Source organism: Dermacentor silvarum, chromosome 3 (assembly GCF_013339745.2).
Source record: "Dermacentor silvarum isolate Dsil-2018 chromosome 3, BIME_Dsil_1.4, whole genome shotgun sequence".
Classification (NCBI taxonomy): domain Eukaryota; kingdom Metazoa; phylum Arthropoda; class Arachnida; order Ixodida; family Ixodidae; genus Dermacentor; species Dermacentor silvarum.
Window position 1 is genome coordinate 79618830 of NC_051156.1, and position 26379 is coordinate 79645208.

General features: G+C 52.4%; 2 protein-coding genes across 2 annotated transcripts; both read left to right on the top strand.

Moving 5' to 3' along the window:
* The first annotated feature begins 1398 nt into the window (after positions 1–1398).
* LOC125944281 (serine/arginine repetitive matrix protein 2-like) lies at positions 1399–8629 on the top strand. Its single transcript, XM_049664627.1, has 3 exons — positions 1399–2255; positions 2787–6545; positions 6787–8629. Exons 1-3 carry the CDS (start codon positions 1399–1401, stop codon positions 8627–8629), a joined length of 6459 nt encoding a protein of 2152 aa, XP_049520584.1.
* A 3069-nt stretch (positions 8630–11698) lies between these two features.
* Positions 11699–13735, top strand: LOC119444509 (endothelin-converting enzyme-like 1). The gene has a single exon (XM_037708895.1). The coding sequence runs from the start codon at positions 11699–11701 to the stop codon at positions 13733–13735; it is 2037 nt and encodes a 678-aa protein (XP_037564823.1).
* Positions 13736–26379: the final 12644 nt, after the last annotated feature.

A 26379-nucleotide genomic window follows, 5' to 3' on the forward strand; every position in this document is an offset into this window, starting at 1 on the left:
CTTAGAAACGATAGCTGTTCGCGTCAATAATTTTTGTTCGTGATCTGAAATGTTAACTTTGAACAGGACATGCATGTCTGTTTACCATGCATCTGACTTTCGCTTTAGAAGAAGGGACGACATTGTAACCTTGAATAGCCCGTAGGGTTGGCGAATTAGAATTGTCTGTGCTGGTAAAAAAAAGAAAAAAAAAAAAAGAAAATAACAGAAAAAATGTAAGCCGCGCCAGGGAAGCCATTTCTCGAGAAAAAAAAAGTTTCGCCAAACCTATGCTACTTTGCAGGATTGTTGACCTAAGATAAGCAAAGCTGCAACTTTCTCTCGCCAAAAGGTTCATGCCACCGTATTAGTAGAACAAATTTTTTTTTTCCCAGTGACTATATGCCACGCGCTCTCTGGACACTATTTCGTTCCGGTGACACAAACTTTTCACGTCACTTCTCGACCTCTTCCGCCGCCACCGCAACTGCTGATTGTACCCTGCTCTAATTAACGCGCTCAAAATTTTCCTATTCCAGCAGTAACGTCGGCTCGTAGAGGATTCGACTACTCCTGGGGAGTTTAGCTGTGTAGGTATAGGGGGTATTTTATTAAATTCAAAGAGACCTGTTCAAAAATCGCATAAAGCATATAGTGAAATGTGGCCTCTTCCGGTAACTTGCCTGCGGTTCAGGTAAACCCGAACGAGCCCGCAGTGTTTGACAGGATTTGTTTGGCGCGGGCTCATTTTCCGGGACGATTCACCCCTAAAGAATACCGAGTACCAGGCCGGTGGACGTCTGCGCCCATATGGGATATTTAATTATTCGCTTAAACGCGCTTGTTTTAGTTGAGAAATTGACGCCTATAGTAGTAAAAAAAGTCATGTCTGCTTCGCAGGAATGATAACGCTAGCAGCTTTTTCTAGATGCACGTCCTAAACATCTGCTATGAATAACACAGACGTTCCAGCTAAGCTCCCCAAGAACCTCCATCTAGCAGTAAGAGGCGATCCTAATTGGAATGCCAATGGGGATTTTAGTATATTTTAGGGACGGACTCTTGCATTATCATACACGCACAACGCTCTCCTCATCCCTTCCTTGTCTCGTCTTACCTTTAGTTCTTTCGCCATGAAACGCGGGCACTTGCTCTACGCGCACAGGGGGAAAGTTATTTTACGTGACAGAACTAACTGAAGCACATTATTGGGAAGTCACTTTTTCTGCTTTTTCCTGCTTTTTCTTTTCTTTTGTGCACAGTAGACAACCGAAGTGTTTAAGTGCAGTGGGAAGCAGAAGTGCATGTCCTTGGAAGCGATTTGTACTCTGTCGTTTCAAATATGTGTGCTATATGAACTACCTACCACCTACCTACTACCTACCTACCTACCTAAATGCGTGCAATGTCTCTGCGCAGATGCTTGAAGGAAAGAAAAGGCGTTCCAAGTCAGGTGACAATTTTACGGAGACTGCGCCAGACGCTACGCGGAAGAGCGCCATTTCTGTGACCGAGGTATCGTCATCTATCTCCATCAGCGACTCCATCACTGAAGCCACGACAGTGGTGCATAAATCTTCGAGCGATGGCACCATCGTGGGCAAGCGCTCCATCTCGTTCGGAACTCCACGAAACAAACCGGCCAAGGCGCGCACGCCCTCCAGCGGTGCTCGTTCGGGCAAGGGCTCTAGCCAGGTTTCCGTGCTGACTGTGTCCATTAGCGACAGTGAGGACGTGGATCCCCGTGGACCACCGCAATCCAGGAGAGCGCGTGCCCTCCTGACGCCCAGGTCGCGGCCGGAGAGCCCCCCATGGACATCAACGCAGCCAACTCAGCACGTGACGCGGTCGTGCAGCCGCCACCTCGCCATGCAGCGGGCGGCGCAAATGCGCGGCTACTCGAGAAGCCCTTCGCCAAAGCCCGGCTACGCGGTGGCATCGGGGCGTATGTACTCGGCAAGCCCTACACGTGTGCGCAGTCCCATGCGTGTGCCCAGCCCTCGGAGGACGGTGTTTCAAGTCCTGGATGAGAGCGCCTACTATGCCGAGCCAGTGGTTCGGGACCGCGCACGCCTTATGCGTCGCGAAGACCAACGCTTCCAAATGGCCGCGGATGATCCGAAGCCTCAGCGCGACGGCAAGTGGCATGAGCCGAAGCTTCGTGTGAGCTACGCGGCTCGTGTGCCATCACGTGGCAGCCATTCGGACAGTTCTGTCAGCTATAGCGTGTCCTCAAAAACTGCACTGGACTACGAGAGGGGCGATAGCCCACCAGGGTATTATCGGACCGCTTCTCAGCTCGATCGATACCGTGAACCATCCAGGGCAAGGTCGTACAGTTCGACCCCACAACTTTGTTACGAGGACTCGCCTTCGAGAACGTATCGCGATCATTCACCAACAAGAGGTTACGTGGAAGGATTGAGAAATGCTTCTGGTGTACCCACAGACGACCGTGACGTTTCACTGTCGAGAATCAGCGGATACTCATCGCCGAAAGCAGGCTGTCAGGGCTCGACTGGAAAAATGCTAGTCAGCGTCAGTTCGTCGAGACTAGTCCGTAGCGCGTCCCTCCCCAGAGACAGCCCTAGCACATCCGCTCCGAGGGTATCTCGCAGAGGTTCTCAGTCAAGGCTCGCTCGTGAGGCCAGTGCTTTCAGAGGGGCACGAAGCACATCACCTCGCCAAAGCCGCAGTATGTCCCCCCGGAAACCAGATACGTCGCTAGCAAGAATAAAGGTTCGTGCTGCGTCATCGTTGCATCTTGGTTATGAGACATCATCATCTCGTACGGAAAGTTCACGCAGACTGACCCGGAGAGCCTCTCCGGACTGGCTCGAACGCAATGGTTTGCTCCCGAAAGGGCCTTTGTCCCCGCCACCACCAAAACCCCCAGTGCCTCCACCAATGCCACCCCCTAAAGGCTTCTCAATGGGACCGCTTGGTTTCGAGAGCACCAGTACGTCAGCTTCAGCCATACGTATAACCATGTCCCCGCCTCCCATGCCCCCTGTCCCACCCATGTTGCCGCCACCAACACCCACTGAAATAGCAGCTTTACAGGCTGTAACGATAACGATGAAAGATCTGGGACGGGAGCAAAGTTCCTCCGAGCATGAGCTGTGCGCGGCGGAACTTCAGCGTCAGATACTGGAGAAGCAGCAACTTCAACTTGAGCAACTGCTTCAACTTCAACAAACGCAAGATTTTCATCCACTGGAAGACGTCGATGAACAGCAGTTGCAGCAGCAACTTAAAGAGCTGCAGAAAGTTCTACAACAGCAAGAAGGTGCACCCGTACTCCAGGTGCAGTTTCAAAGCCCGGCTGACCCATCCGGGAAGCCTTCAACGCCGCTAGCTCAGTCTGTGCTTCAAGTGCAGTTTCAAAGTCCATCACAGCCGCTGCCTCAAGTTTTTCAAGCTCAAATCCCGACAAGAGCAGAGAGCCCCGGTGTGATACAAGTTCAGCTCCAAAGTCCAATTGCACCTTCGGAACCACAGCAAACGGAGTCCTTCAGTCAGATTACTTCGCGTGTTGCGCATCCAGAGCAACCAGGAGTACTGCAGGTCCAGCTTCAAAGTCCATTAGACTTTCAAGCCCAACCAGTTTCCACCCAAGAAACTACACAACCCGGTGAAGTTTCAATTTTACAAGCGCAGCTGCAGAGTGCTGTGGATTTTTCTGCTCCGGCAGGACCTTCTCAAGTTGACCAGCTCAGCGTCCTCCAGAGCCCTTTAGAGCCTAAAAGCACAGCATCGGATCACGCAGGACTGTTTCAGATGCAACTGCAGGGGCTAATGGATTTTTCTCAACAGCCACTCGCACAACAACAATCTGATCAACTTGGAGCAATGCAAGCACAGCTGCAAAGCCAGCTGGGGTTTCCCATGCAAGCGTCATCTCAGGCTCAACAACCTGGGCAACCCGGTGTAATCCAAATGCAATTCGGCAGTCCATCAACGGCTTCTACAGGGTTCATTGGCCAACAGACGGCGCAAGAAAGCCTGCTTGACCAGACATTCCTGCAATCATCAACGCCACAAATGGATTTTTCCGGTCAGCTAATGCCTGAAGTCCATGTGGCCGGTTCGTCAATACCGCAAATCGGACTTTCATATCAAACAATGTCTCAGATGGAGCAGTCGATGCATCAAACAGGGCAGCTTGACCAGCTTGGTCCATCAATGCAAGATCAGTCGTTTCTTCAAATGCAGATGCAAAGTCCACTGATGACTTCAGCAGACTTCTCTAGCCAGCCATTGCTGCAGTCACCTTTTCCATGTCAGGAAATGTCGCAAGAGCAAGGACTTGGCCAGAATATGCTTCTAGAGCAACAGAAAAGGCAATTCTCACTACAAATGAATCACGGAACGTCTTCGATGTCTAACTTTATGCAGGAATCGGTACAAGCTATGCAAGCCTCAGGACATGGGATACCTGCTATGCAAGGAATGCAGGACTGGGCCCGTGAGCAAATTCCAGGGGAGCCTATGCCATACATGCAAGAGTGGGGGTCTGCGATGCATATGCCTGGACAACATTTTCAGATGTCGGAGCGAATGCCCGGAACAGCTATGCGAGATGCCAGACGTCAAGCTATGAATCAAAACTCGTTGTTCAACCAAACACCACCACAAGAACTTCCGTTCAGCCGTGGAATGTCTCGAAAAGTGGCACCAAGTTCTTCCGTGCAAATTATGAATGAAATGATGCAGGAAGATCTACTTGCTAGTCGATCATCGCCGCAGATGCAAATCGCCGAACGAAGAATGGAAGTTCAGCCCTCTGCAGAGTCGCCTTTTCGGGATCCGTTTCAACAGAGATCCCAGCCACATACAGTGGTTATGTTTCAGAGGTCTGATCGGGATATTCGCCTTCCTCGACAAGAGAGCACACCAGAGCCAAGGAGTAGCGAACCGGGCATGCAGCGCTATCCGTGGTGCAGCCCCGAGGAACTTGCGAAACGGCCGTTCTTCTGGGGTACACCTGAGCCAAGGAGTAGCGAACCGGGCATGCAGCGCTATCCGTGGTGCAGCCCCGAGGAACTTGCGAAACGGCCGTTCTTCTGGGGTACACCTGAGCCAAGGAGTAGTGAACCGCGCATGCAGCGCTTTCCCTGGTGCAGCCCCGAGCAACTAGCGAGACGGTCGTTGTTCTGGGGTACACCTGAGCCAAGGTCGCCACCCTCGGATGCATTCCCGCAGGCGCTTTCACCGCAGACGCCTTCCAGAACGGAGATGTACCCTGGAATGGTTTTTGAATCGCCGCCCATGCGTTGTCTTGAACCATCATTGCCTATGCCCTCACCTTTACTACCCACAAAACCCCAGGTTTACCAAAGCTTCTTGGGTTTGCCTTCGCCTAAACAACCCACGAGACCCCGGGCTTACCAAACCTTCTTGCGTATGCCCTCGCCTATACAACCCACGAGAACCCGGGGGCCCCATCCTTACGAAAGCTTCTTGCATATTCCACCTTCGCCTATACAACCCGCCCACCAAAGCTTCTTGCGCCATGCCCGTTCCCAGGACGCCTCTCCAGGATTTCATCAATCCACGCCAATACCGCAGCAGCAATCAGAGCAGCCGAAAACGCCCCAGATGCTGTTAAAGCCACCACAGCTGCCACAGTCGGCACGTACGCTGCAGCTGCAGCAGACGCCGCAGCCGCAGCAGCCGTCACCACAACCGCAGCCATCGCAGTCACCAAAACAGCAGCTGCCGAAACCATCGCAGTCATCGCAATCCCCGCAGCCACCAAAGCCTCCGCAGCCTGCGCAAACACCGCAGCAGCAACAGCAACAGCAGCCTGCGCAGGAGCAGCAGCAACAGCCGAAACAAGTTCACCAAAAGCTCCAGCAAACAGCGCAAAATAGTGAGCCATGTATGCAGCAGATTCCGCTACCCGTGACAGGCTACGAGCCTACAATGCAAGGGCCTCCGTTTCCGAGGTTTCCGTTCCGTATGCAGCGACCTCGCTCGGCAACACCTCTCAGAACACCTTCTCCTCTTCCGCCGAGACCCCCGTCCCCGTCGTTCAGTCCTCAATCGCCACCACCGCGGTTTACCGACCTGCGTCAGCTTGAATTCCAGACAAGGCTGCAGCAACAGATGTTAGAGCAACAGCAGCAGCAAATGCAGGAGCAAATGATGGCAGCAGCGCGCCTACAATGTCCACCAAGGCCTCCAAGAAGCCCTACCGGCCCAGTCCCAATGCACCGAAGCTCGCCCAATCTTTTACCACCGTATGGACAACAAATGTTTATGCAACAGCAGATGCAAGACCAGTACCGTATGCAAAGAATGCAGCAAGCCAATCAGATTAATCGTCTTCGGGACATGGGAAGCGATACTGATGGTGGGGGTTACTTGCGCCGAAAGATGCTCAGCGGTACAAAAAGCAGCCTGCCTGACATGGTCAGTCCGTCAGATTACGGAAATACTACTGTAAACACAAAATCATTGGCAGCTGCATCAAACTTGATAGAAAAAAGGAAGCCACCGCCGCTCCCACCGCACATTCATGCGCACGCACATGCGCATAGGAACAGAACTATCGACATGCTGCAATCGAAACGAGAATGCGCAATTCTCAAACTGAGATGGTTGTTTATTTGTCGTGTTACTAGCCACAATTATTGGTCTCTGGACTGTATTGGACATTTACGGACGACGTACTGCTGTGCACTCATTAAATGGTAGTTACATAGCAATTCCCAACGCTACCATGAAGGGTTTCAGAGACAGCTCAGGCCAGAACGGCGTTCCTGTCAACATAAGCGGGCAACCTGGCTTTGAACTATGTAGTTCATCAGCATGCCTAGCCGAAGGCAGCTACGTGTCGCACCAGCTAAACTGGAACGTGAACCCCTGCGAAAGCATGTACGAGTTCGTATGCTCGAACAGCCCGGCCAAACCCGCTGATGAGTTGCTTCTGTCCGACATGGAAACTTCGCTGCTGCGCAAGCTTCGAGGTACATCCACCGTAGGAAGCCCTGCAATGAAGCTTATACAAGACCTCTGGAAAGAGTGCCTAGATCAAGAGACACGCAATCGCCTAGGCTGGGGCCCCCTGAAGCACATGTTCAAGGCTACATCACTGGCAGACTGGCCATACCAGCAGTTCACCACACAAGGAGAGCCAGCTATTTGGCAGGCCGCAGCTCGCGCACTGCGCTACTTCGGCTTGGCCACGCTAGTTTTGTTAGAGCCCAGTGAACACCCTTTGTTGGGACGCAGCCCTCTGCTGGCCTTGGACAAGCCTGTGCTGCTGTTGCATCCGGGAAATGACAGCTCCTGGTACTACGAAGCAATTTCCTTGGCCCTATCTTCAGTAGCTCGCAAGAATGTTGCCAAACACTCGGTAGCCTTGGACGTGACAAACTTCGCACGGCAGCTGTCCAGCGTTGTGCGGTCGCCGGGCGCCTCGGGTGACTTGGGCCGCGACGCCAAGCTGGAGCGTCTCCGCAGTGTGCCTCGCTACCGGGCATTGCTGGCGGGCTACCTGCAGAATGACAGCCTCGTGAACGACGACACTGAGCTGCTCCTGAGGGCGCCAGAGTACGCCATCCGCCTCGGCTACCTGATGGATGACACGGCGCCGCACGTGGTGTTGAACTACATCGGGTTCCGGCTGCTTGTTCACGTGTCGCCATTTGTTCCCGAGTCGCTGCGCAAGCTGGTGCCTCTGCGGGCTCGACAGCTGGGACTGGGTGACCACGGCCCGGGACAGTTGGTGTGCCTGCGTGCCGTCGAGCACGCGTTACCCACGGTCTTCTACCGCGCGGCGTACGAGTTGCACCGGCCGCTGCTGGACGCACTGCTTGCGGCCGACCTGGGCGGCGTGCTGAAGCAGGCGCTGGCGTCACGGCTGGCACTCCTGCGCTGGCTGGACGGCGAGACGCGCGACCGTGCTCTACAGCGGCTTCACCAGCTCGAGCCTCGCCTGTTGTTCCCACCGTGGGTGACCGACACGGCCAAGGCAGAGCACGACGTTCGCCAGGCACCACGCGTGATCGTGGGCGAAGGCCTCCGCTCGTACGCACGCATCACCAAGCATCTGATGCATCGCCGGCTGCAGAGCGCCGACCCGTGGCTCGGCCAGCCGCCTTCAGACGACCAGTGCTGGCTAGGTCCCGGCCGCCGCATCCTCTACGTACCACTGACGGCACTGAATGCGAGTGCGCCGCCTCAGGAGCCCTTCGTGCTGTTGCAGCTGGCGCGGCTAGGCGAACGTGCGGCGCGCTGCCTCGTACGCCTGGTGCTGGACGGTGCTGGCAGCCGTGCCGAGGACCCGCGAGCATGGTGGACGCCCGCGGCGCGCCAGGGTCTTGCAGAGCTGCGCAAGTGCTACGCGCTGCAGAGCCGCGGCGACCGGCCGACCGCCGCTGAGGAGAGCGGCGCCCTGGTCGTCTCGCACGCGGCCTTCGAGGCACGCATGCCGGCGCTCGACTTCCGTCTCGAAAACGCCGTTTCCATGTCCCTGGACCAACTCTTCTTCATCCACTACACGCTCGGATACTGCACCGCCGACTCCGATGTGGCGCGACGCGTCAATTTGGCCCTGCTCAACTTCGGCGGTTTCCAGCGAGCGTTCACTTGCGACGCTGGGACTCCGATGAACCCGCGCAAGAGCTGTGACTTCTGGTGAACGGCTCCGGTTCTTCCAAAGACTGGCGAGCTGGCCGTGGGTTCTCTAAAGCATGTGCCCTCACTTGTTACTTGTTGCAACGCGTGGTAATCGGCTGCGACGGAAACCGGCCACACGTATGAACAACCTAGCAAGTGCACCAGGCATGTGCAGTGTCCTTTTGCAACTGTGTGTGAGAAGAAATTTTTTTTTTTTGCATGTGTGTTTAGAAAGCTTCAGAACAGGGGTGGTGGTTGCAAATAAAGTTTGTCGGGAGGTTCAGGTTTTGCTGTCTATGGGTGGGGCGGAGCAAGTGCTTTTACTCTTCGTTAGTTCCTATACACACGACTGTGGAACCGAGGCGTGCGTATAGTAATTTGACAGCAACATGCCGGCAACTCTAAAGCTGTACTTAAGGTCGACTTATCCAAGCGCGTTTTGTCAAGCGCACAAACTCGACAAGCGCGCTTGGCATTGTATACTCGCGGACAACTTCCTGTGACAATGGAGGGACAGCTACTGGGGCGGAGTCTGCACATGCGTAACCGCGCCAAGTAGTCCGGCAGCATTTGAGAGCGCTTTTCGATTCTTGGAGCATGTTCTAAACTGGCGTACCTGCCACGTGCGGCGGTTTCGCATTTACTCGGAAGCGGAAGAGAAAACAAAAATAAGTCAAATTTAACGCTCATAAGCGTGTTTTGTCTTGCGTTTCTGTTATGGAAAAAGTTGTTTGTTTTCTCTTCTCGAATTTAGGACTATTTTCAGAAGCGCTCTAATTTGTACGCATTTTGCCTGCGTAGGTTTCCCTTCATTGCCACAGAAAGTTGACCGCTCGAGCTTTACATGTTCTGGTGCCAAACTTTATTGCAAACGTTATTGCTATGATAGTGGTGTAAAAGAGCTGCACAGGTGTAGCAAACTGGATATTTACCTTCCGGTTAACCTCCCTGCCTTTCGCATCTCATTTATCTCTCTCTGCACAGGTGCTATTAACTTGCGCATCAACCATGTTGGAATAACAATTGGAGCAAAGCGGTATCTTTTCTACACAAGTGCAGTAGCGAGCAAAAGTTTGTGGACCAAAGGTGCCACGATTTTATTTTATTGCGATAGCAATTATATGGACACTTCAACCGGACTTCTGCCTGTCGCCGTCGCCGTGAGGTTCCGTATAGATTCCAAGGGCGATAAAATCGTCGCCGCGCGCCGTATGCGCGAGCGAAAGCGCGCGGGGGACGCGCGCTATCACGGAGGGCGAACGCACGGCGGAAAGCAAACGCGACCGTCGCGTGAAAAGCCGGGGGGGGGGGGGGGGGGGGTATGGGAGGGAGGGAGGCGGAGCGGCGCTGTGCTCCGGCACCAAAGGCGTATCTTGCCACTCAATCTCCCACGCGAAAGCAAGAAACGGGAAGAGGGGGAGAGGGGGGGCAGCTTCTCCTCTGCCAACAACTTCGCTGCCCTTTGCCCGGTGGTGCCGGTCGCCCGCACCGTCTCTTATCTCCACATGGCTCTGACCTTTGTATGCGCTGTGCATTCGCCGCTCAGTTTCCGTTGAAGCGATAGACCGCGCGAACCTGCGCTTGCTGCCAGCGTTTTCCACAGTCGTTGGCTGCGGTCATTCAGTGTGATCTATTCGTGTTTGTTTGTGCGCGCTGACACCATGATTGTTAATTCAGTTAGTAAGCCAATGTGTCCAAGTTTATACAGCTGATAAAACTACTATGCCTACTCCGAATAGCTCTCTACTAATTTGCTATCGCAATCGATGCTTCGCCTTTCGGGCGAAACTGCGACATTTTTTTTTCTTGAGCATTCCCTGAGCATTCCGGCTGAAATCAAGAGCGCGCGCCTACGTGCACATGTTTGACCAATACAACGTATTAAGAATATATTTAAATTTTTTGCTGATGCCGTGGCCTCGTTTTGCTCGCGAGTGTACATGTAAGGATGAGGAGGATGAGTAGTAGTAGTAGTACTCGTAGTGGTGGTGGTGGTAGTGGTAGTAGTGGTAGTAGTAGTAGTAAAAGCGGTCACGGCGATTAGAAATAACCACAATAATTCGGCGGGTTGCGCTTGTGTGAGCAGCACGCCTTAAATGCCGTTCCAATTAAGCAGCCATGATTTGTCCTCAAAGACTGGCACAAAATTAGCCCGCCGTCGACATTGTGCCAACAATGGTAGCTCGCGACCATGTCAACTGTACTGCTGGCTACAAGCGCATCGTTGTCGTTCCAAGCAGCCATGATTTGTCCTCAAAGACTGGAACAATTAGCCCGCCGTCGACATTGTGCCAACATTGTGAGCTCGCGTCCATGTCAACTGTACTGCTGGCTACAAGCGCATCGCCAGCTCTGCGAACCACTGACAACCAAAATGTTTTCGGCGTTCGGTCAGGCAAAATGCTGAATGTAAAGAAAGAAAACAATGTTGAAATAAACATTGTAGAGAGCCACTCAAAGGAAAGCAGTAAGTGCCACAAAAAGCAGGGGTAGCTGCCCCGACGGCAATGACGACAGGGATGACAAAATTGGCACGACGAAAACGATAACGGCATGAAAGCGCCAACTTCAACGACGGCACGGCGTCTCACATGTCGCGGACCCGGGATCGAATATTGGAGAATGCTGGGTTTTTCTCCGCCGAAGGTCTGGTACCTCTTGGCCCTGGAAAAAATACTTGCTGAGATCAGAGTAATAGCCTGCAGGAAACGTAACCGAAACTGGCTCCAGAAATTCTGTTATATTAAAATATTTAGGGCGCTCTCAGGCTTGCCAGTATTTTCTTTTTCTGGGGTTTAAACGTCTGGGACATTCATATAATGAAAAAAAAGAGACTCGAAATCATCATGTCGGTACTTTTTAACAGCTGTCTCAAAAAATACACCCGAACGAGGCCGTACATTTGTCAATGAAATGTTGATAGATAGAAGAGAAAAAACCGAGACGGGAAGGCAAGCAACCGCTGGAAGCCTGGAAGTTTCCATTGCAGCTAAGAAAGCTCCAAAGGGAAGAATGACTTCGTTTTCCTTAGTAGCCTCGTGCCGTGGCATCATCAACGCCGTTTGTCGTGGCGAGCATCGCGGCGTCGACTATGTGTGCGGCCGCGGAGCCGGCGGCAGCCGCAGCAGCGGCGCCCGACGCAGCAGCCGCCGAGCCGTCCAGTGAGGAAGAGTGGGATACGAGCGCCGTGCAGCCTAGCTCATGGAGCGAAGAGCGCGAGGTGTTCGCCTACCTGCTCACGCTTATGGCCGTGTTAACTGCCGTCATCACAGTGGTCAATAACCTCAATGGCAAAGGTGTGGCACCTGTCGTGCTGGAGCCGCGTCGCAGGCTGCCCGATGCCGTGACCACTGCTGGGCCACCCCCCTCTGCCCTCGAGAAACCACCGTACGAAGTGTGCGTGTCACGTTCGTGTCAGGCTGAGGGCCGCTACCTCGTGGACTTGCTCACTTGGGAGTATGACCCATGCGAGAACTTTTACGGCTTCGTCTGCCAAGGCTGGCAGCAGGAACATACATCGGGAGACACCCAGCTGCGCCGGGACCTCGAGCTGCGCCTTTCGGCACTGCTGCGAAGGCCCTCGACCAGCCCCGTGCTGGAACCACTGCGACGACTCTACAGCCAGTGTAGCGAGGCGCCCAGTCGCCACGACATCCACGCGCTTCGCCAGGCCTTGTCAATGGCCGGCTTGCCGGATTGGCCTTACGCAGTGCCTCTGCGTCACGCCGTCTCGCTCTGGTCGACGGCCGCCGAAGTGCTGAAGCTCACTGGAGCCCACACTCTGCTCAACGTCGTGCCCGGTACCCACAGCTCGCGCCCAGAGGAAAGCGTGCTACGTCTGGGTCCTCCAAACTTGGTCCATCCGACTTCCCGAGAAGCGCTCACCGCAGCGCTGGGTGCATTTCGACCACGACTGTTAGTGCCGCTGTACGCCGCCGAGGTTTCCGGGCTGGAGCAGCGCCTGTTGCGCTGCAGTCCCGGTGCAGCTCACTTGACTCGACTGGCGGGGTTCCCCCAGCTGGTCGAGTTCCTGGCCCGTCTTCTGGGCAGCGGCGTCCACGAGGGAACAGAGGTGCTGCTTGAGACAGATGCTCTGCGCTGCGTTCTGGCGACGGCTGCAGAGACTCCAGTAGATACTGTGCTCAACTTGATGGGGTTGCGATTTCTGCTACGGCTCGCCTACCTTCTGCCCGAAAAGCTCGGTCTCCGGCTGGCTGAGTCGCGAGGGCCCCGCTGGCGCGGTTGTCTGCTGCAACTGGAACCGGCTCTGCCGCACCTCTTTTTGCTTGCAAGCATCGAAGCCGTAGGCGCGCCCCCTCGCGCTTCCAGGCTCGCCGAGGACGTTCGACGCGCCCTGGTGCGCGCGTTGCCCGGCCTGTCGTGGCTTTCTCCGGGTGACCGACGCAAGGCGGCCACGCTTATTGGGCGTACGCGCATACGGCTCTTCATGCCCGACGAGCTACGCAACGGCTCGGCTCCCACTTCTCTGCCGCCGCATGACCTGGACGTTGGGCTTCTGGCCTACTGTCGGCTCCATTCGCGCGCCTTCGAGCATAAGCTGCGCTCTCCAGATCCATGGCTCCTGTCTTCGATGGACAGCGACTGTGTGCTGGACGTAGAGGCCAATCGGGTCGATGTGCCCCTGCTCATGTTCAACCGAAGCGCGGTAATCCTGGATGACCTGCAGTCGAGCCAGCTTCCGCGCGCCGGTTTCCGGCTCGCGCGCTGTCTCTTGCGACTCCTCTTCGGCTGGGCCGAGACGGACGCCACTTGGGACGAGGGCGTGCGCGCGCGCCGCTGCCTGGCCCGCCAGTACGGCATCAAGCTCGCGGTGGCTCCAGTGGAAGACAGTTTGGCGCTTGCTCCCGTACTGCGCCTTTTCCGCGACAACCTCCGCCTTCGCCGGCGACGGCGGCAAGACCTGAGACTGCGCAATGCTGAGGACTTGAGTCTCGACCAGCTATTTTTCGTCTACTTCGCACTTGGGTTTTGCCACGACGGAAACGACGCGGAGCGCCGCACCAACGTGGCTCTTTGGAACACGCCTTCCTTCCACGCAATCTATGAGTGTCGCGTAGGGTCACCCATGAGACCCGACCGCTCCTGCATACTTTGGGTCTCTCTTTAGCAGCGATCAAAGCACCTTTCGCGCTACAGTTGGCAGTAGGTTATGGACGGCGTGGATGGTGCCACCATCCGTGGAGAACGGGCACCGTCGTAACGCAGTGAGCAGCGCCGAGATGTCACGTGAACCTCTTTAGGGTGCAGCGAAGCTTGCCACAGTGGCTGCGTTGTTTTCGTGCCGTCAATCTGCCATGGCGGCAAACTGGAAACAATGACGCCCTATTGTGGTGACTTGTCAAAAGGAAGTAACAGCAGCTTCGCGTGGAAAGACTCCGCTATGTCTACAAGTGTGTCATGGGCGAGGTCATATCGGCGCCAAAAAGACGGCATGGTGTACAATGGGGATGCTCGTGTGCGCATGGCTGAAAGTACAACCTGCGCGAACGTTTGCATGGTGTAGCTGTGACGCAGGCGCCTGTCAGCCAAATGAAGGTGCTCTCCGATGCCGATTGTCCGCGTGTCTGCCTTTATGTCAAGCCACAAGTTGCATGTTGTGGAACTTCCGAGTACTCAGCGGGCTGATAAAGCAGGTATTGCTCAAACTGTTTTAACCGAGTAACTGCTCTTTCACAAATTAGCTGGCTAGACTCGGGAAATAAATAGGCTGATAAGCGTCCCCCACATCGATACGCAGTATATCACGCGTAATAAAAGCTCACGAGTCTCTGCAGATATGCTCGATCGTATATCGGCGCCATTCGTTGCAGCCATGAAATTCGGATGGACAACCACGGTTATTGCGTTGCGCCTTGTTTGCCGGCAGCGCAGCCGCGTATCCCTCAACTTTATCGCGTATGTGCTAGCGGCCGCCGGCGCGAATCGCCAGTCTCGAGGGTACGTGATACGCGCGAGGCGGTGCGCGAGAACGCGGGCATTCGAGTGTCATGCGTGCATGCGCATGCGTGCCATCATCTTGCCAACAAAATGGCGCACATGCAAATGCAGCGGACAGAGAGCCTCGCTGCCAACAGATCCGCGTCATTTTTGGTTGGCCGTTTTTCCATCGCCAATCGGTCCAGGCTTACACGACGGCAGACTCGATAACTACAGAAAGTTAAGCTATAGATATATATAGTTGGCAAGGGTTCACTGTGAAAGAAGGTAAGGCGAGCAGACACGGACACAAGAGAACCAGACAACACAAACGCTGAATAAAACCCGGCGAAAAACGTTTTGACATACGCCAGCACCTAATTTCCCCCTCTCTAGCGCACCTATTTCACCCCGGCCTACACTCTTCACGTCGAACCACCTGCCAGGCGCTCCGGGCAGATATCTTTTCCACTGTTTGTGGAGCTGCCCCGAGCCCGTGGCGTAGACCCCATCCCCAACCCACGGAACGTGTCTCGAGAGCAGGTGAAGAACAAAGCAGTGATGATCATCGGACCGAGACTATCCGATCGACAAGGTGAACATCGCCAAAGAATCTGGCAACCCGGAGATTGCTACCCCTACTTTTTCGTTATTCTCCTTCATCGCTTGTATTTTCTTTCTCCTTTTTTTATTTAGTTATTTTTCTTTCGCTCAGTTATTTTTTTTTTCTTTCTCTTTAGAGCCGACAAGCCTAGCATGACTGCCGGCTGTGGTTGCATTGGACCCGAAGCCACGTAAATGCGGATTCCTTGTAGCACCGAGCGCAATTTCGCAACTCACCCGCGCTATAGAGATTCGCAAGCGGTCTAACTAAACGCTCACTTTTTGGCCGTGACGATGTATGATACAACCACGCTTTTATGTGTCCCAAGTGAGCCCGTGCTTAGAGAGAGAGGTAAAACTTTGTTGTGTCCATGATGGGGTCCGAGGGCGGCGGGGGTTGGGAGAGTAACCCCCAGTCCGCCCCTTCCTCAGACGGCGGCCAGTCCTTGCTTTCTTGCTCAGAGGGACCGACATTTTAAGGCGAAAGCATTATATGCCCCACTACGCGAAAATACGGCGTCGGCGGCGGCGGCGTGACCGAGCGATGGTACCAAAAATAGCTGACGGCGCAAAGAGTAAAAACACGTCACAAATGCTCGGATTGACGTCACATTTTTCAGCTGGAAGCTTCCCGTAAACAAAGCAAATTAATGGCTTTGAAAAGAAAGTTTGGTGCATTTCGGTCAGGGTGGGAATCGAACCCGGGCGTCCGGGGTGCGAGACGAGCAAGCTTCCCCGACCGACGCCACGGCAGCTCCACGCTCCTGGTTGACTGAAGTGTACCCGCCGCGGTGGCTCAGTCAGCTAAGGCGTTGCGCTGCTGAGCGCGAGGTCGCGGGATGGAAACCCGGCCGCGGCGGCCGCATTTGGATGGAGGCGAAATGCAAAAACGCCCGTGTGCTTGCGTTGTAGTGCACGTTAAAGAACCCCAGGTGGTCAAAATTAATCCGGAGTCCTCCACTACGGCGTGCCTCATAATCACAACTGGTTTTGGCACGTAAAACTCCAGAAAGAAGAATGACTAAAGTGCGTGTGTCATTGCACACGTCATGTAGCAGCCATCTGGCTTACTAAATGTTGGGCACGTGACGGCGCAGCCAATGGGGAGGAGTGGCGCACGTCATGAGTGTATAAAATGAGCGCGCTGCTTCCCGCGCGTCACTTGCTCTTCGGATTTCATCGATGCTCGCAACCACGTCTTTAATGTGGCACACCCCTTCTGCCGCAGGCGTCACGTCTACGTGAACTTTTTGGGTGAAGGCAACTGGTCAAGAAACCCACACATGCTACCTGAAGTTCACGTAGACGTGACGCCTGCGGCAGAAAGGATGTCCCACATCCACCGCCAAGGCTGTAAGTGGTGGCGCTGGCTAATACTCCCAGGGTTAGTTCTAGTAGATAAACGTAAATATCCCACAAAGCGGATGGGAAAACGGCGCCGCGGTAGCTCTATTGGTAAGAGCATCGCCCGCGTAATGCGAAGACGTGGGTTCGTATCCCACCTGCGGCCAGTTGTTTTTTCTACTTTCATTTCCATTTATTATTTCTTGACTTCAATTAAGAACTGCAGATAATTTCTCCTGTGTTGTCCTTGGTGTCAGTTTTTGTTGCCCCTCGGTTGCATTTCTTCTCCTTCATTATACATATGTATATATACAGGCTGTTTCAGCGAACACTTTCAAAAATTCTTGAAGGTTGCCTGTGGCGCAGACAATTATAGTTCATGATGTGGTCTATTCGAAGAGGCGGACATTACTTGCACAAGAAATTGAAATGCATAATCAAATAATTAACAAAAATTGCTAATTAAGTTTCTAACTAATTACCTGATGGCCCATATTGCAATTTACCAGTTGTAGCCGTGGAGTTCGCAAGGCGGATCCACTTGGAACGAATTCTCCGGATGACACCAGTTTCGAGATATTATTTCCCGAAATGCATTGGCGTTCCAATTAGTTCCTTAACAAAACGTCGCTTTATGCATGGAAGCACAAAATTAACTGGAACGCCAATGCATTTCTCCGCAAAGTTCGGGAAATAATATCTCGAAACTGGAGTCATCCGGAGAATTCGTTCCAAATGGATCCGCCTTGCGAACTACACGGCTACAATTTGTAAAGGTTCCGTGGAAGCGCGCAAAGTGGAGTTTTTTAGATCGTTATTTTTGGCATTCAAGACCCCAAAATTGATTTTTTTCCCTTCACGTATTAAATCTGTGATGTTCGCGCTACACTTGCAGCGCGACTCGATCTTCGAGCTGCCGGTCATTTTCGATCCATGGAGAAACACGTACCTCCTGCGCGGTGCCCGAACCAAGGCGCTTCTGGTTTGTCACAAACCACAGGTCTTAAGGAGAGTCTTTATTATTATTATTATAACTTTGGCGCGTTTGTGAGCATCTGTGGGTGTACGTATGTGCCGTTGTATGTGAGCGTGACCACGCGGTGTATACGATCGTTTCTCGTCGAACGCCATATGAAGTGGCATGCCGGGCAACTGTTAGCCAGGACGTCTTCGGTTTCTGATAAAAGTGAGCGTTTGTCCCTCTTTGCCCAGCTGGAAGGCCTCCTCATGAATATTATTGGAGCGCTTCTCTTAAAGAAAGAACTTGCGCTCAGCATTTCTTGTCGGATCCGGCGCCATGGAGTTGATTGCTCCTCATTCACGGGATCTTTGTTGCTGCCGCTGTGCCAAGTCTCCGTAGGTTGGTCTCGCGCGCGGTCACCGGCCGCAAGTCAAGTGGTCATCCGCGAGAGTCTAGGTCGATCCAAGGAGCGCGGCCACTCCATCTCTGGGCCGCTAAGCACTTTGCCGCGCTCTTCCGCGCACTTTGTTGGAAGTACCGATAACAGACTAAAAAGAGGAACACGTATCTCTCCCTTTTCGGATAATAGCTTGGCGCATTGGCAAGAGGCCTTCCGAGCTGGCCTCGCCGCAGGATCTGCGCCCGCTGCGTAGTTGGCTGTGGGTCATCCAAATTGAGTATATCATGAAGGCTCGCGGTGGACCTGCATGACGTAAGTGATTGCAGCTCATTAACCCCAGAAAAAAAATATTCAGCTGGTGTATTAATGAAGTATTAAAGCGCCAAACAGACGACAACTTCAGTAACATGCACCAACTATAGCCCAAGAAAAAGTTCTGGTGTATTAATAATTACTTTGCTATGATAACTCTAGTTTAGTGCATGACTAATAAGAATGATTGCCAGTAACCGAGCCTCTGCAGCTGAAATTAGTTCAGGCGCTGGTGAGCTCACAACTTGTAGCCTACAAGTATATCATGTTGCACGGGCACCAAATGAACGGTCATGGAAAGCGGCGGATTTCTTGACAGAATACGTTTACAGACTTCGGTAACATACGTACAGAAGTCAGCACATCAGGTCGAGGAAAATCAATTGGAACTGTAAATGTAGTCACGCGACCTCACATACAGCCGATTTTGTGCCACATGACATCTTCAAATATAGCCAGCGCAGTCCTGAGAACGTGGTTCGCGCGTTCTAGAAGAGTGTGTTGACCTCTGTACGCCTCTCGTTACAGCGCAACGCTGGCAGAGACCTGCTTTGGATAGAAGCGGGTTTTACTCCAACAGAGTAATATTTACATATTTACATGGGCGCGAATTGGCTAAGGCGCCCGTGTGGAAGCACTGACTCCTTGCTGCACACACAGGCTTAATACGATGTCATCAATTTGTAGCCATGCAGGCAGAGTGACTCTTCCCATAACTATACGGCACGTACCACTCTGAATCTATGCGTTCTCGACAAAATTCAGTTGCTCGCGTAAACCGTGCATACGAAAGGTATAACACGTGCACAGCAGCTTCCAGATAGCCAGTGCGCTCGTGATATACTTTGGAGGACGATATATGCTCGCGGTAAGCAAACCGCCCTGTCCTAGTTTTGCGACCAAGGACTTGTCGCCAGCACGGCGATAGCTTGACATGCATTATTTATGGCAGGGTGCTTTCTCACGTTATGTGCATACAGGCGCATATATACAGTGAGCCGTCGTCGTCTGGTTCGGCCGGTATAACGGTACACAGGGACGACAGAAAGGAAGCAAGAACATCGCTGACTGACAATGGAATTTTATTGAAGGTATGCGAGAACGTATATATAGCGATTCAAAATAAACAAGGAAATGTCTAGAAAACAGGAAAATTAAATTGCGGCAGCGCTCCTTAATTATATTTGTTTTCCTGTTATCTATAGTTGTCTTTTTTACATCACTGTGCAAGTGCAAGCTTTCCTTGCAATAAAACCAAGTTCTTAGTTATCCGCGTTCTTGTTTCTTTCCTGTCGTCTCTGTGCAACGTTATGCTGGCCGAATCAGCCACTGTGCACCGACTACCTCAACAAGATACCGTCGTCGTCGCTCGCACATCACCGACGAAACTGCCATGGTTGTTCCGTCACTCGGTCACTGGCGGAGATGACAGAATGACGCCAGGTACAATTGGATGCCCACCAGAAATCGCCATCTTGTCGTGGCTAAGAAATTTCTTGATTAAATTTAGATAACGTGATTAATATATATATATATATATATATATATATATATATATATATATATATATATATATATATATATATATAGTAACTTGATTTTTCAATGGGCCAAGCGTGCTTAGAAGAATGAGAAGCACAACTTCGCGGTTATCTTATATTAATTTACCCAACAGTTTCGGTCGGTGGAGCGGCGTTTTTCAAGGGATTACAGAAGTGATTGCAGCTCATTAACTCCAGAAAAAAAAGCTGGTGTATTAATAACCTTGCTATGATAACCCTAGGTTAGTACATGAATGTTGAGTAGTTTAGTTTGGTACAAACTGTTTAGTAAATAAACCTAAGATAACCGCGAAGTTGTGCGCCTCATCTTATATATATATATATATATATATATATATATATATATATATATATATATACTGTGACGTAGCAGTTGACACAACCTTTAATATACCCCGAAGACGCGGCGGAACGATCACACTCAAGGCACAGATTGTTCTCAAGATGAGTACCCACAAGAGATGAAGACGAAGAAGCCGATGTGATGATGCACATGTGCAGCCAATGAAGAAGTGACAAAAAATGCCCACAGTAATTTCGTCTTCTGGGACTCCCGTATACAGCCGTTAGGTCCTTTTCGGCGGCGCGCGTATCAAAACGGGCGAAGAGAACTGCGATCAACAAGCTTACTAATTTCGGTCAAATCGGCACGGAAGCATATTTCCACATTTCATGGTTCCCGGCCCACCTGGGGGACTTGATCCAACCGCACGGCTGCAACCCCAACGAACGGCTGGGCTCACCGGCTGGTGCGCGATTTCACGACCCGCGCAGCCGTCAACGGCCATCCTCGTAACGAGGCTTGCATCCAGAAAGACCCATTGTGAACCTTTCACGAAATCGTCTCACACTACCGCTTGGAAAGGAGGTGATTCTCTCATTCTCACCCAAAACTAAAAAACCACAAGCTGGCACGCTCAGAATGTTACAAACCCGCACGTACCCCACTCCGCAGTCCCTTAGCAGGATAGACCCACACTTCCCGCAGTCGTGCCCCAAATGCGGAGCCAATTAATGCTCTTTTGACCATATGCTCTGGCTGTGCCCAGCCATATACTCTATACTTGCCACAAAAGAACAGTGGGATGAGTTCCTAAGAAGCGACCACCACCACATCCAACTCCAGGCAGTCCAGAGGGCCCACGACATCGCAACGAGATTTCGCCTCCCGGTGCCATCGTGGGCGAAGCCACCGACTTGACCTGAGGGAGCCTTCGGCTCCCCCTGGCCAGTTTCTCAGGGCCAATAAAAGTTCTTGTCACCGTCACTAATTTCCACCGCGTGCGAGCGGCCAGTCTGGCCGTAACTTAAAGGGACGGCTAACGCCTTGTGAAAAGCTTCATGCGAGAGACGTGGACAATCTCGGCAGCGCGACAGCGGCGGTCAGTTGGAACCACAATAGGTTGGACGCGAGACGTCTGCTCCAAGACTCTGTATGAGCCTATGAACCGAAACTGAAACTTGTCGTACAAAGCAGGAGTGCGAACTGGTGTCCGGATTAGCACTTCATCGCCAGGGCGGAAGAACACTGCGCGATGGGATGCGTCATAGAGGTTCTTGCGATCCTGTTGCCTTGCTTCAGTGTTGATGCGGGCGAGCTGGAGACAGTGGAGGAGGCGTAAGATATATTGTTCATAAGAGGATGCAGCTGGAGTGACAGGGGCGGAGGAGAAAGAGACGTCAAGAAAAGACGAGGGCGAACGGCCATAGATGAGGTAGAATGGCGAGCAACCAGTTGTGCATTGTAAGGCGGTATTGTGCGCAAAAGTCACGAATGACAAAATTGCGTCCCAGTTTGTGTGGTCTGGTGGAATGTACATGGCTATCATGTCGCAGAGCGTGTGATGAAAGCGCTCAGTCAGGCCGTTGGTTTGAGGGTGGTAACTGGAGGTTGTCTTGTGGGTGGTGCCGGATGCTCGGAGCAATTCGTCTGCGATTTCTGAAAGGAATGCCTTTCCACGGTTGCTCAGGATGACACGAGGAGCACCGTGACGCAGGATTAATGCTTGAAGTATAAGCGCAGCCACTTCAGAAGCCGACGCCGAAGTCACGCAAGCTGTTTCGGCGTAACGTGTCAAGTGGTCGACGGCTGTCACTATCTATCGATTACCGGTGAGAGTCGTGGGAAGGGGACCATACAGGTCAATGCCGACGACTTCGAATGGTGCCGACGGACACAGGACAGGTTGTAGCTCTCCGCTTTGACCTGATGTTGGAAGCTTTCGGAGCTGCCAAAGCGCTCAGGAAGCGACGTACCTCGCTACACTAGCGGATAAGCCAGGCCAGTAGAAGCGACTTTTGATGCGGTCGTACGTTTTCTGGAAACCAAAGTGACCAGCAGTCATGTCGTCGTGACCAGCAGTCATGTCGTCGTGATAGGCCTTAAAAACATGAGCGCGAAGAGAGCGACGCAGAACAGGCACCCAGCGTTGACCGTCAGGGTGATAGATATGGCGGAACAAGGCGCAGTTGTCGAGCATGAATTGCGTCACCTGTCGACGGAGGCGGGCGTTGGGCGGGCGCGAAGTTCCCTGAAGGCGGTCTATGATGCGTCGACAGTAGGAGTCAGCGAGTTGGTGAGATATGAGCGATCCGTGGTCATCAGAAGGAATCTGGTCAATAGCGGTTAAGGACAACACATGCGCGGAAGGACGGTCCGAAAGCTTGTCGCGGAACGTAGGAGCGGAACCATTGCATGGCGCCGTAGGAAGCGGGCAGCGAGAAAGCGCATCTGCGTCCTGGTGCTTTTTACCACACTTGTAGATAATAGTGCAGTCGTGTTCTTGCAGACGGATAATCCAGCGACCAAGGCGTCCAGACAAGTTCTTGAGCATGGAAAGCCAACACAAGGCATGGTGGTCCGTAACGATGGTAAAATAGCGGCCGTGAAAATAAGGTCGAAACTTCTGTACCAACCAAACGACAGCTAGGCACTCCTGCTAAGTGATGGTATAATTCCTCTCCGCGTTTGTCAGTACGCAGCTTGCGCAAGCGACGACCCTCTCACGTAAGGACTTATCTAAGAATACCACCGGTGCCGTGACCACTAGCGTCCGTATGCAGGAGTGTGGGTGCGGTCTCATCGAAATGGCGAAGTGCTGGTTCAGATGTGAGTGCGTTTTTCAGATGGGCAAACGCTGATTCGCATTCGGGAGACCAGTCAAAGGGAACACCAGAAGCGAGTTTTTCTGCAAAGGTGCAGCTATTGAGGCGAAGTCGCGTATGAAGCGGTGAAAATAAGAAGCGAGGCCAAGGAAACTGCGCAAATCTTTGACCCTTTCGGGGCGAGGGAAGTGAAGAACCGCTGAAACCTTGTCGGGATCAGGACGAATGCCGTCCTTGCTCACAATCTGACCCAAAACCTTAATTGTCTTACTGGCAAAATGGCACTTTTTCGTGTTCAGCTGAAGGCCAGCGTTGGCATGGCACGTCAGAACTTTGTCCAGACGTTGCAGTTGTTGAGAGAAGGTGGAAAAGAAAACAACAATACCTTCCAGATAGCACAGGCAAGACTTCCACTTCAGGCCACGCAGAACGGTGTCAATCATGCGTTCGAAGGTTGCGGGTGCATTGCAGAGGCCGAATGGCATTACATTGAACTCGTATAGCCAATCTGGCGTTGAAAACGCTGTTTTTTTATCGTCCTCGTGCATAGGTATCTGCCAGTAGCCCGAACTCAGATCGAGACTCGAGAACTACTCGGCATCCTGCAGCGAATCCAAGGCATCGTCTATGCGCGGTATAGGGTATACATCCTTGCGTGTGATCTTGTTGAGTGCCCGGTAATAGACTCAAAACCGCACAGAGCCCCCTTTTTTCCGAACTAGAACGACGGGGGATGACCAAGGACTAGCGGAGAGGCGTATTATCTTCCGATGCAGCATGTTGTCGACGATTTCTTCAATGACTTTCCGCTCGACGAGAGAGACGCCATATGGTCGACGGCGAACGATGGACCTGCCATCTGTCTCTATCCGATGCGTGGTGACGGAAGTCTGTTCCAATGAAGTGGAATGCGCGTCAAACGAAGCTTCATACTTTTTCAGCAAATCAAGCAACTGTTGTGAATGTGAAGGGGTCAGGTTGGAACTGGTGGCAGCTGCAAGGGCAGAGAGAGATGCGGGACGTTCAACAGAAGGAGCTTCAGAAGAAGCCGCTTCAACAGTAACAACAGAGAGAGGCTCGGATTTAGTGACGCAAGCCAATGTAGTGCCCTTAGGGATGAGAAGTTTTTCGGATGTCGGGTTGGTAGCGCAGACGAATGCAGAGCCATTGTCAAACCGGACCAGCCCTGATGCAAAGACTATCCCTCTCATGAGAGCGCGCAGGTGGTTGTACGGACGCGTCACCACGGTCAATGACATCCGACTCGATTGCAACAATTGGCTGATGGCAAGTAAGTAGCTCGGTGTCTTCTGCAGCAAGCAAGCGAAGTGGTGCGTCATCTGCATGAAGCGAATAGGCGGTGTCGGTCATGTGGAGAACACGTTGCCGGCAGCACATGGAAGCGGACGCCGTAGAAAGAAAATTCCATCCTAATATCAGCTGCTGGGTACACGAACTTAGCACTGCGAGTTGTACATAATGCAGAAGTCCATCATTGTGTACACGAACACTGCAAATGGCGGAAGGTCGAATGGCGTCCCCCTGAGCAGCGAGTAGCGTAGGTCCATATAAGAAGTGGTAACTTTCCTGAGGCGCGAACACAAATCACGGTCAATAATTGACAAACTAGCACCAGTGTCTATTAAGGTTTACACGTGTACTCCTACAAAAACAGATAGCATATTATGCGGACGCGCTGGAGGAATTTCTGTCCTTTCGTGCAATGCAGATTTTCCTCCAAAATTTGTTTGTTTTGGAAATAATTTTGTTTTCCGGGCGATGGTCGGCGAATAGAGAGGCTGGTCGAAGTGGCGACGTAGAGCGACGAAGGGGTGACGGCGAGCGGCGTCTGGCAGGACGGTAGCTAGGAGCCGTCTCGGACGTTGCAGGTGGCGATGATGAGCGGCCGGAACGCGGAGCATTAGGATGGCATTGGAAAGTGGCCCCAGCAGACAAGTCGTCCCGTTCGTAGGTGTCAAACCCGTGACGCTCGGCTTGCTGCCGCTTGTGACAGAAACGTGCGATGTGGCCACAATATCCACAGTAGTAACATATAGGTCGGTCGGACGCCAGGATAGGTACGTTGGTAGACATCGAAGCCAAGTAGGTCGGCGTTGGTTTTGGAGGCATCGATGGAACGATGACTGGGGCAACTGCGGCTACATGCGCGTACGTTGGTGGGGGCCTAGGGGCTAGAGGGTCCGTATACGCAGTACCAGCCATGGACGCCAACTCCTCCTTGACAACGTCACGCGAAATGGTAGTGGGGACGTGGGAAGGAATGGGACCTGCCGAAAAGCCAAGAGATTGCAGCTCTTCTCGTATGATTGCGCGGACCATTGCGCGCAACGAGGGATCGGCCGGCGGTAGGGTGGCAATCGGACAGATTCGAGTTCATCGAGGCGCTGACACGTAGCTACAATATCAGCGACGGTAGCCGGGTCCTTGATGGCCAACGCATTGAAGGTGACAATATATACAAATATATATTACTCGGCGCTCAGAATTCTGCCTGAATGCTGTAGTCGAACCACTGCTACACATTATAGACAGGTTCACCTGATCTGACAATATCTGAAGCATCAAAAATGAGTCATTGAAGCAGCGTTTGAAGTCGCTTGTAGCAACGATGCCCATGAAAGGTGACGCTCACAAAGGGTAAGAAGCGCAAGGGCGAAATTTCATCATGAACACGAATTCTGTTATACTGTCATAAGTCAGACTGATTGCGTTACTTTTCAAGTCCTCCGGCAGACAAGACACGACGAATGAGAATTGTCGCTAACGCTTGACACTTCGGTTGCTATAACTTGCAAAAATAAGAGCTTGCCGCGGCTTTCCGGAAGAGCTGCTCACAATGTCCCAATTTTTTACGCTCCTGCAGCCGTAATTGAGAAACGCCCTCCGATAAACCACTTTCACCTTCTTAACGCAACGGGTGCAAGCACAACTGAGGCTTCGGTTTAGGGCACACCCCTTTTCACACACTACCTCCCAACTCTCCTGCGCGCCGCACAAGACAGTTATAATTTGTTACTCAGTAGCCGGGAAACTACATTACAGCTGCGGTCATAGTCGTTCGGTTGCTTCGACGTACGTCAGAAAGGAGGTCACTGGGACTTGTCTACAGGCGCTACTCGCGTTTATTCTACCCAACAGGCAATCTGTTTAAGCGACGACGACTACCGTAACAAAAAACAACACGCTCCCAAGAGCGAATAAAAACTCGTTTTTCATCGAAATTCCGAACAGAGTGATATTACTAGTCGCTAAAAAAGAACGAATAAAATAATGAGAGTTTTGATAATTAGAAAACATCGCTACGCAGGAGCCGTATCACCGAAGGCGAAAGCGTACGCTCTATCCTAGCCTATGTTGCCACCTTTAGCCGTTTTTCTGCATAATATCTAGCTGATTTCTCGCTTGTTTACCGGCAAGAACATTATTCTAGCACACAGTAAATATTTTGATGGATTTTGCATACATCTAATATTATCACATTTTTTAAATCGATTCCACGAGATTATATTGCGCATTCTAGCGAATTT

Excerpts from the sequence above, each read along its gene's own strand:
- LOC125944281 (XM_049664627.1), top strand. The coding sequence starts at position 1,399 with ATGCTTGAAGGAAAGAAAAGGCGTTCCAAGTCAGGTGACAATTTTACG. Across the intron at positions 2,256-2,786 it reads AGGGGCGATAGCCCACCAGG|ACTGACCCGGAGAGCCTCTC; the intron begins GTATTATCGGAC and ends AAGTTCACGCAG. Across the intron at positions 6,546-6,786 it reads AACAGAACTATCGACATGCT|TTCATCAGCATGCCTAGCCG; the intron begins GCAATCGAAACG and ends TGAACTATGTAG.
- LOC119444509 (XM_037708895.1), top strand. The coding sequence starts at position 11,699 with ATGTGTGCGGCCGCGGAGCCGGCGGCAGCCGCAGCAGCGGCGCCCGAC.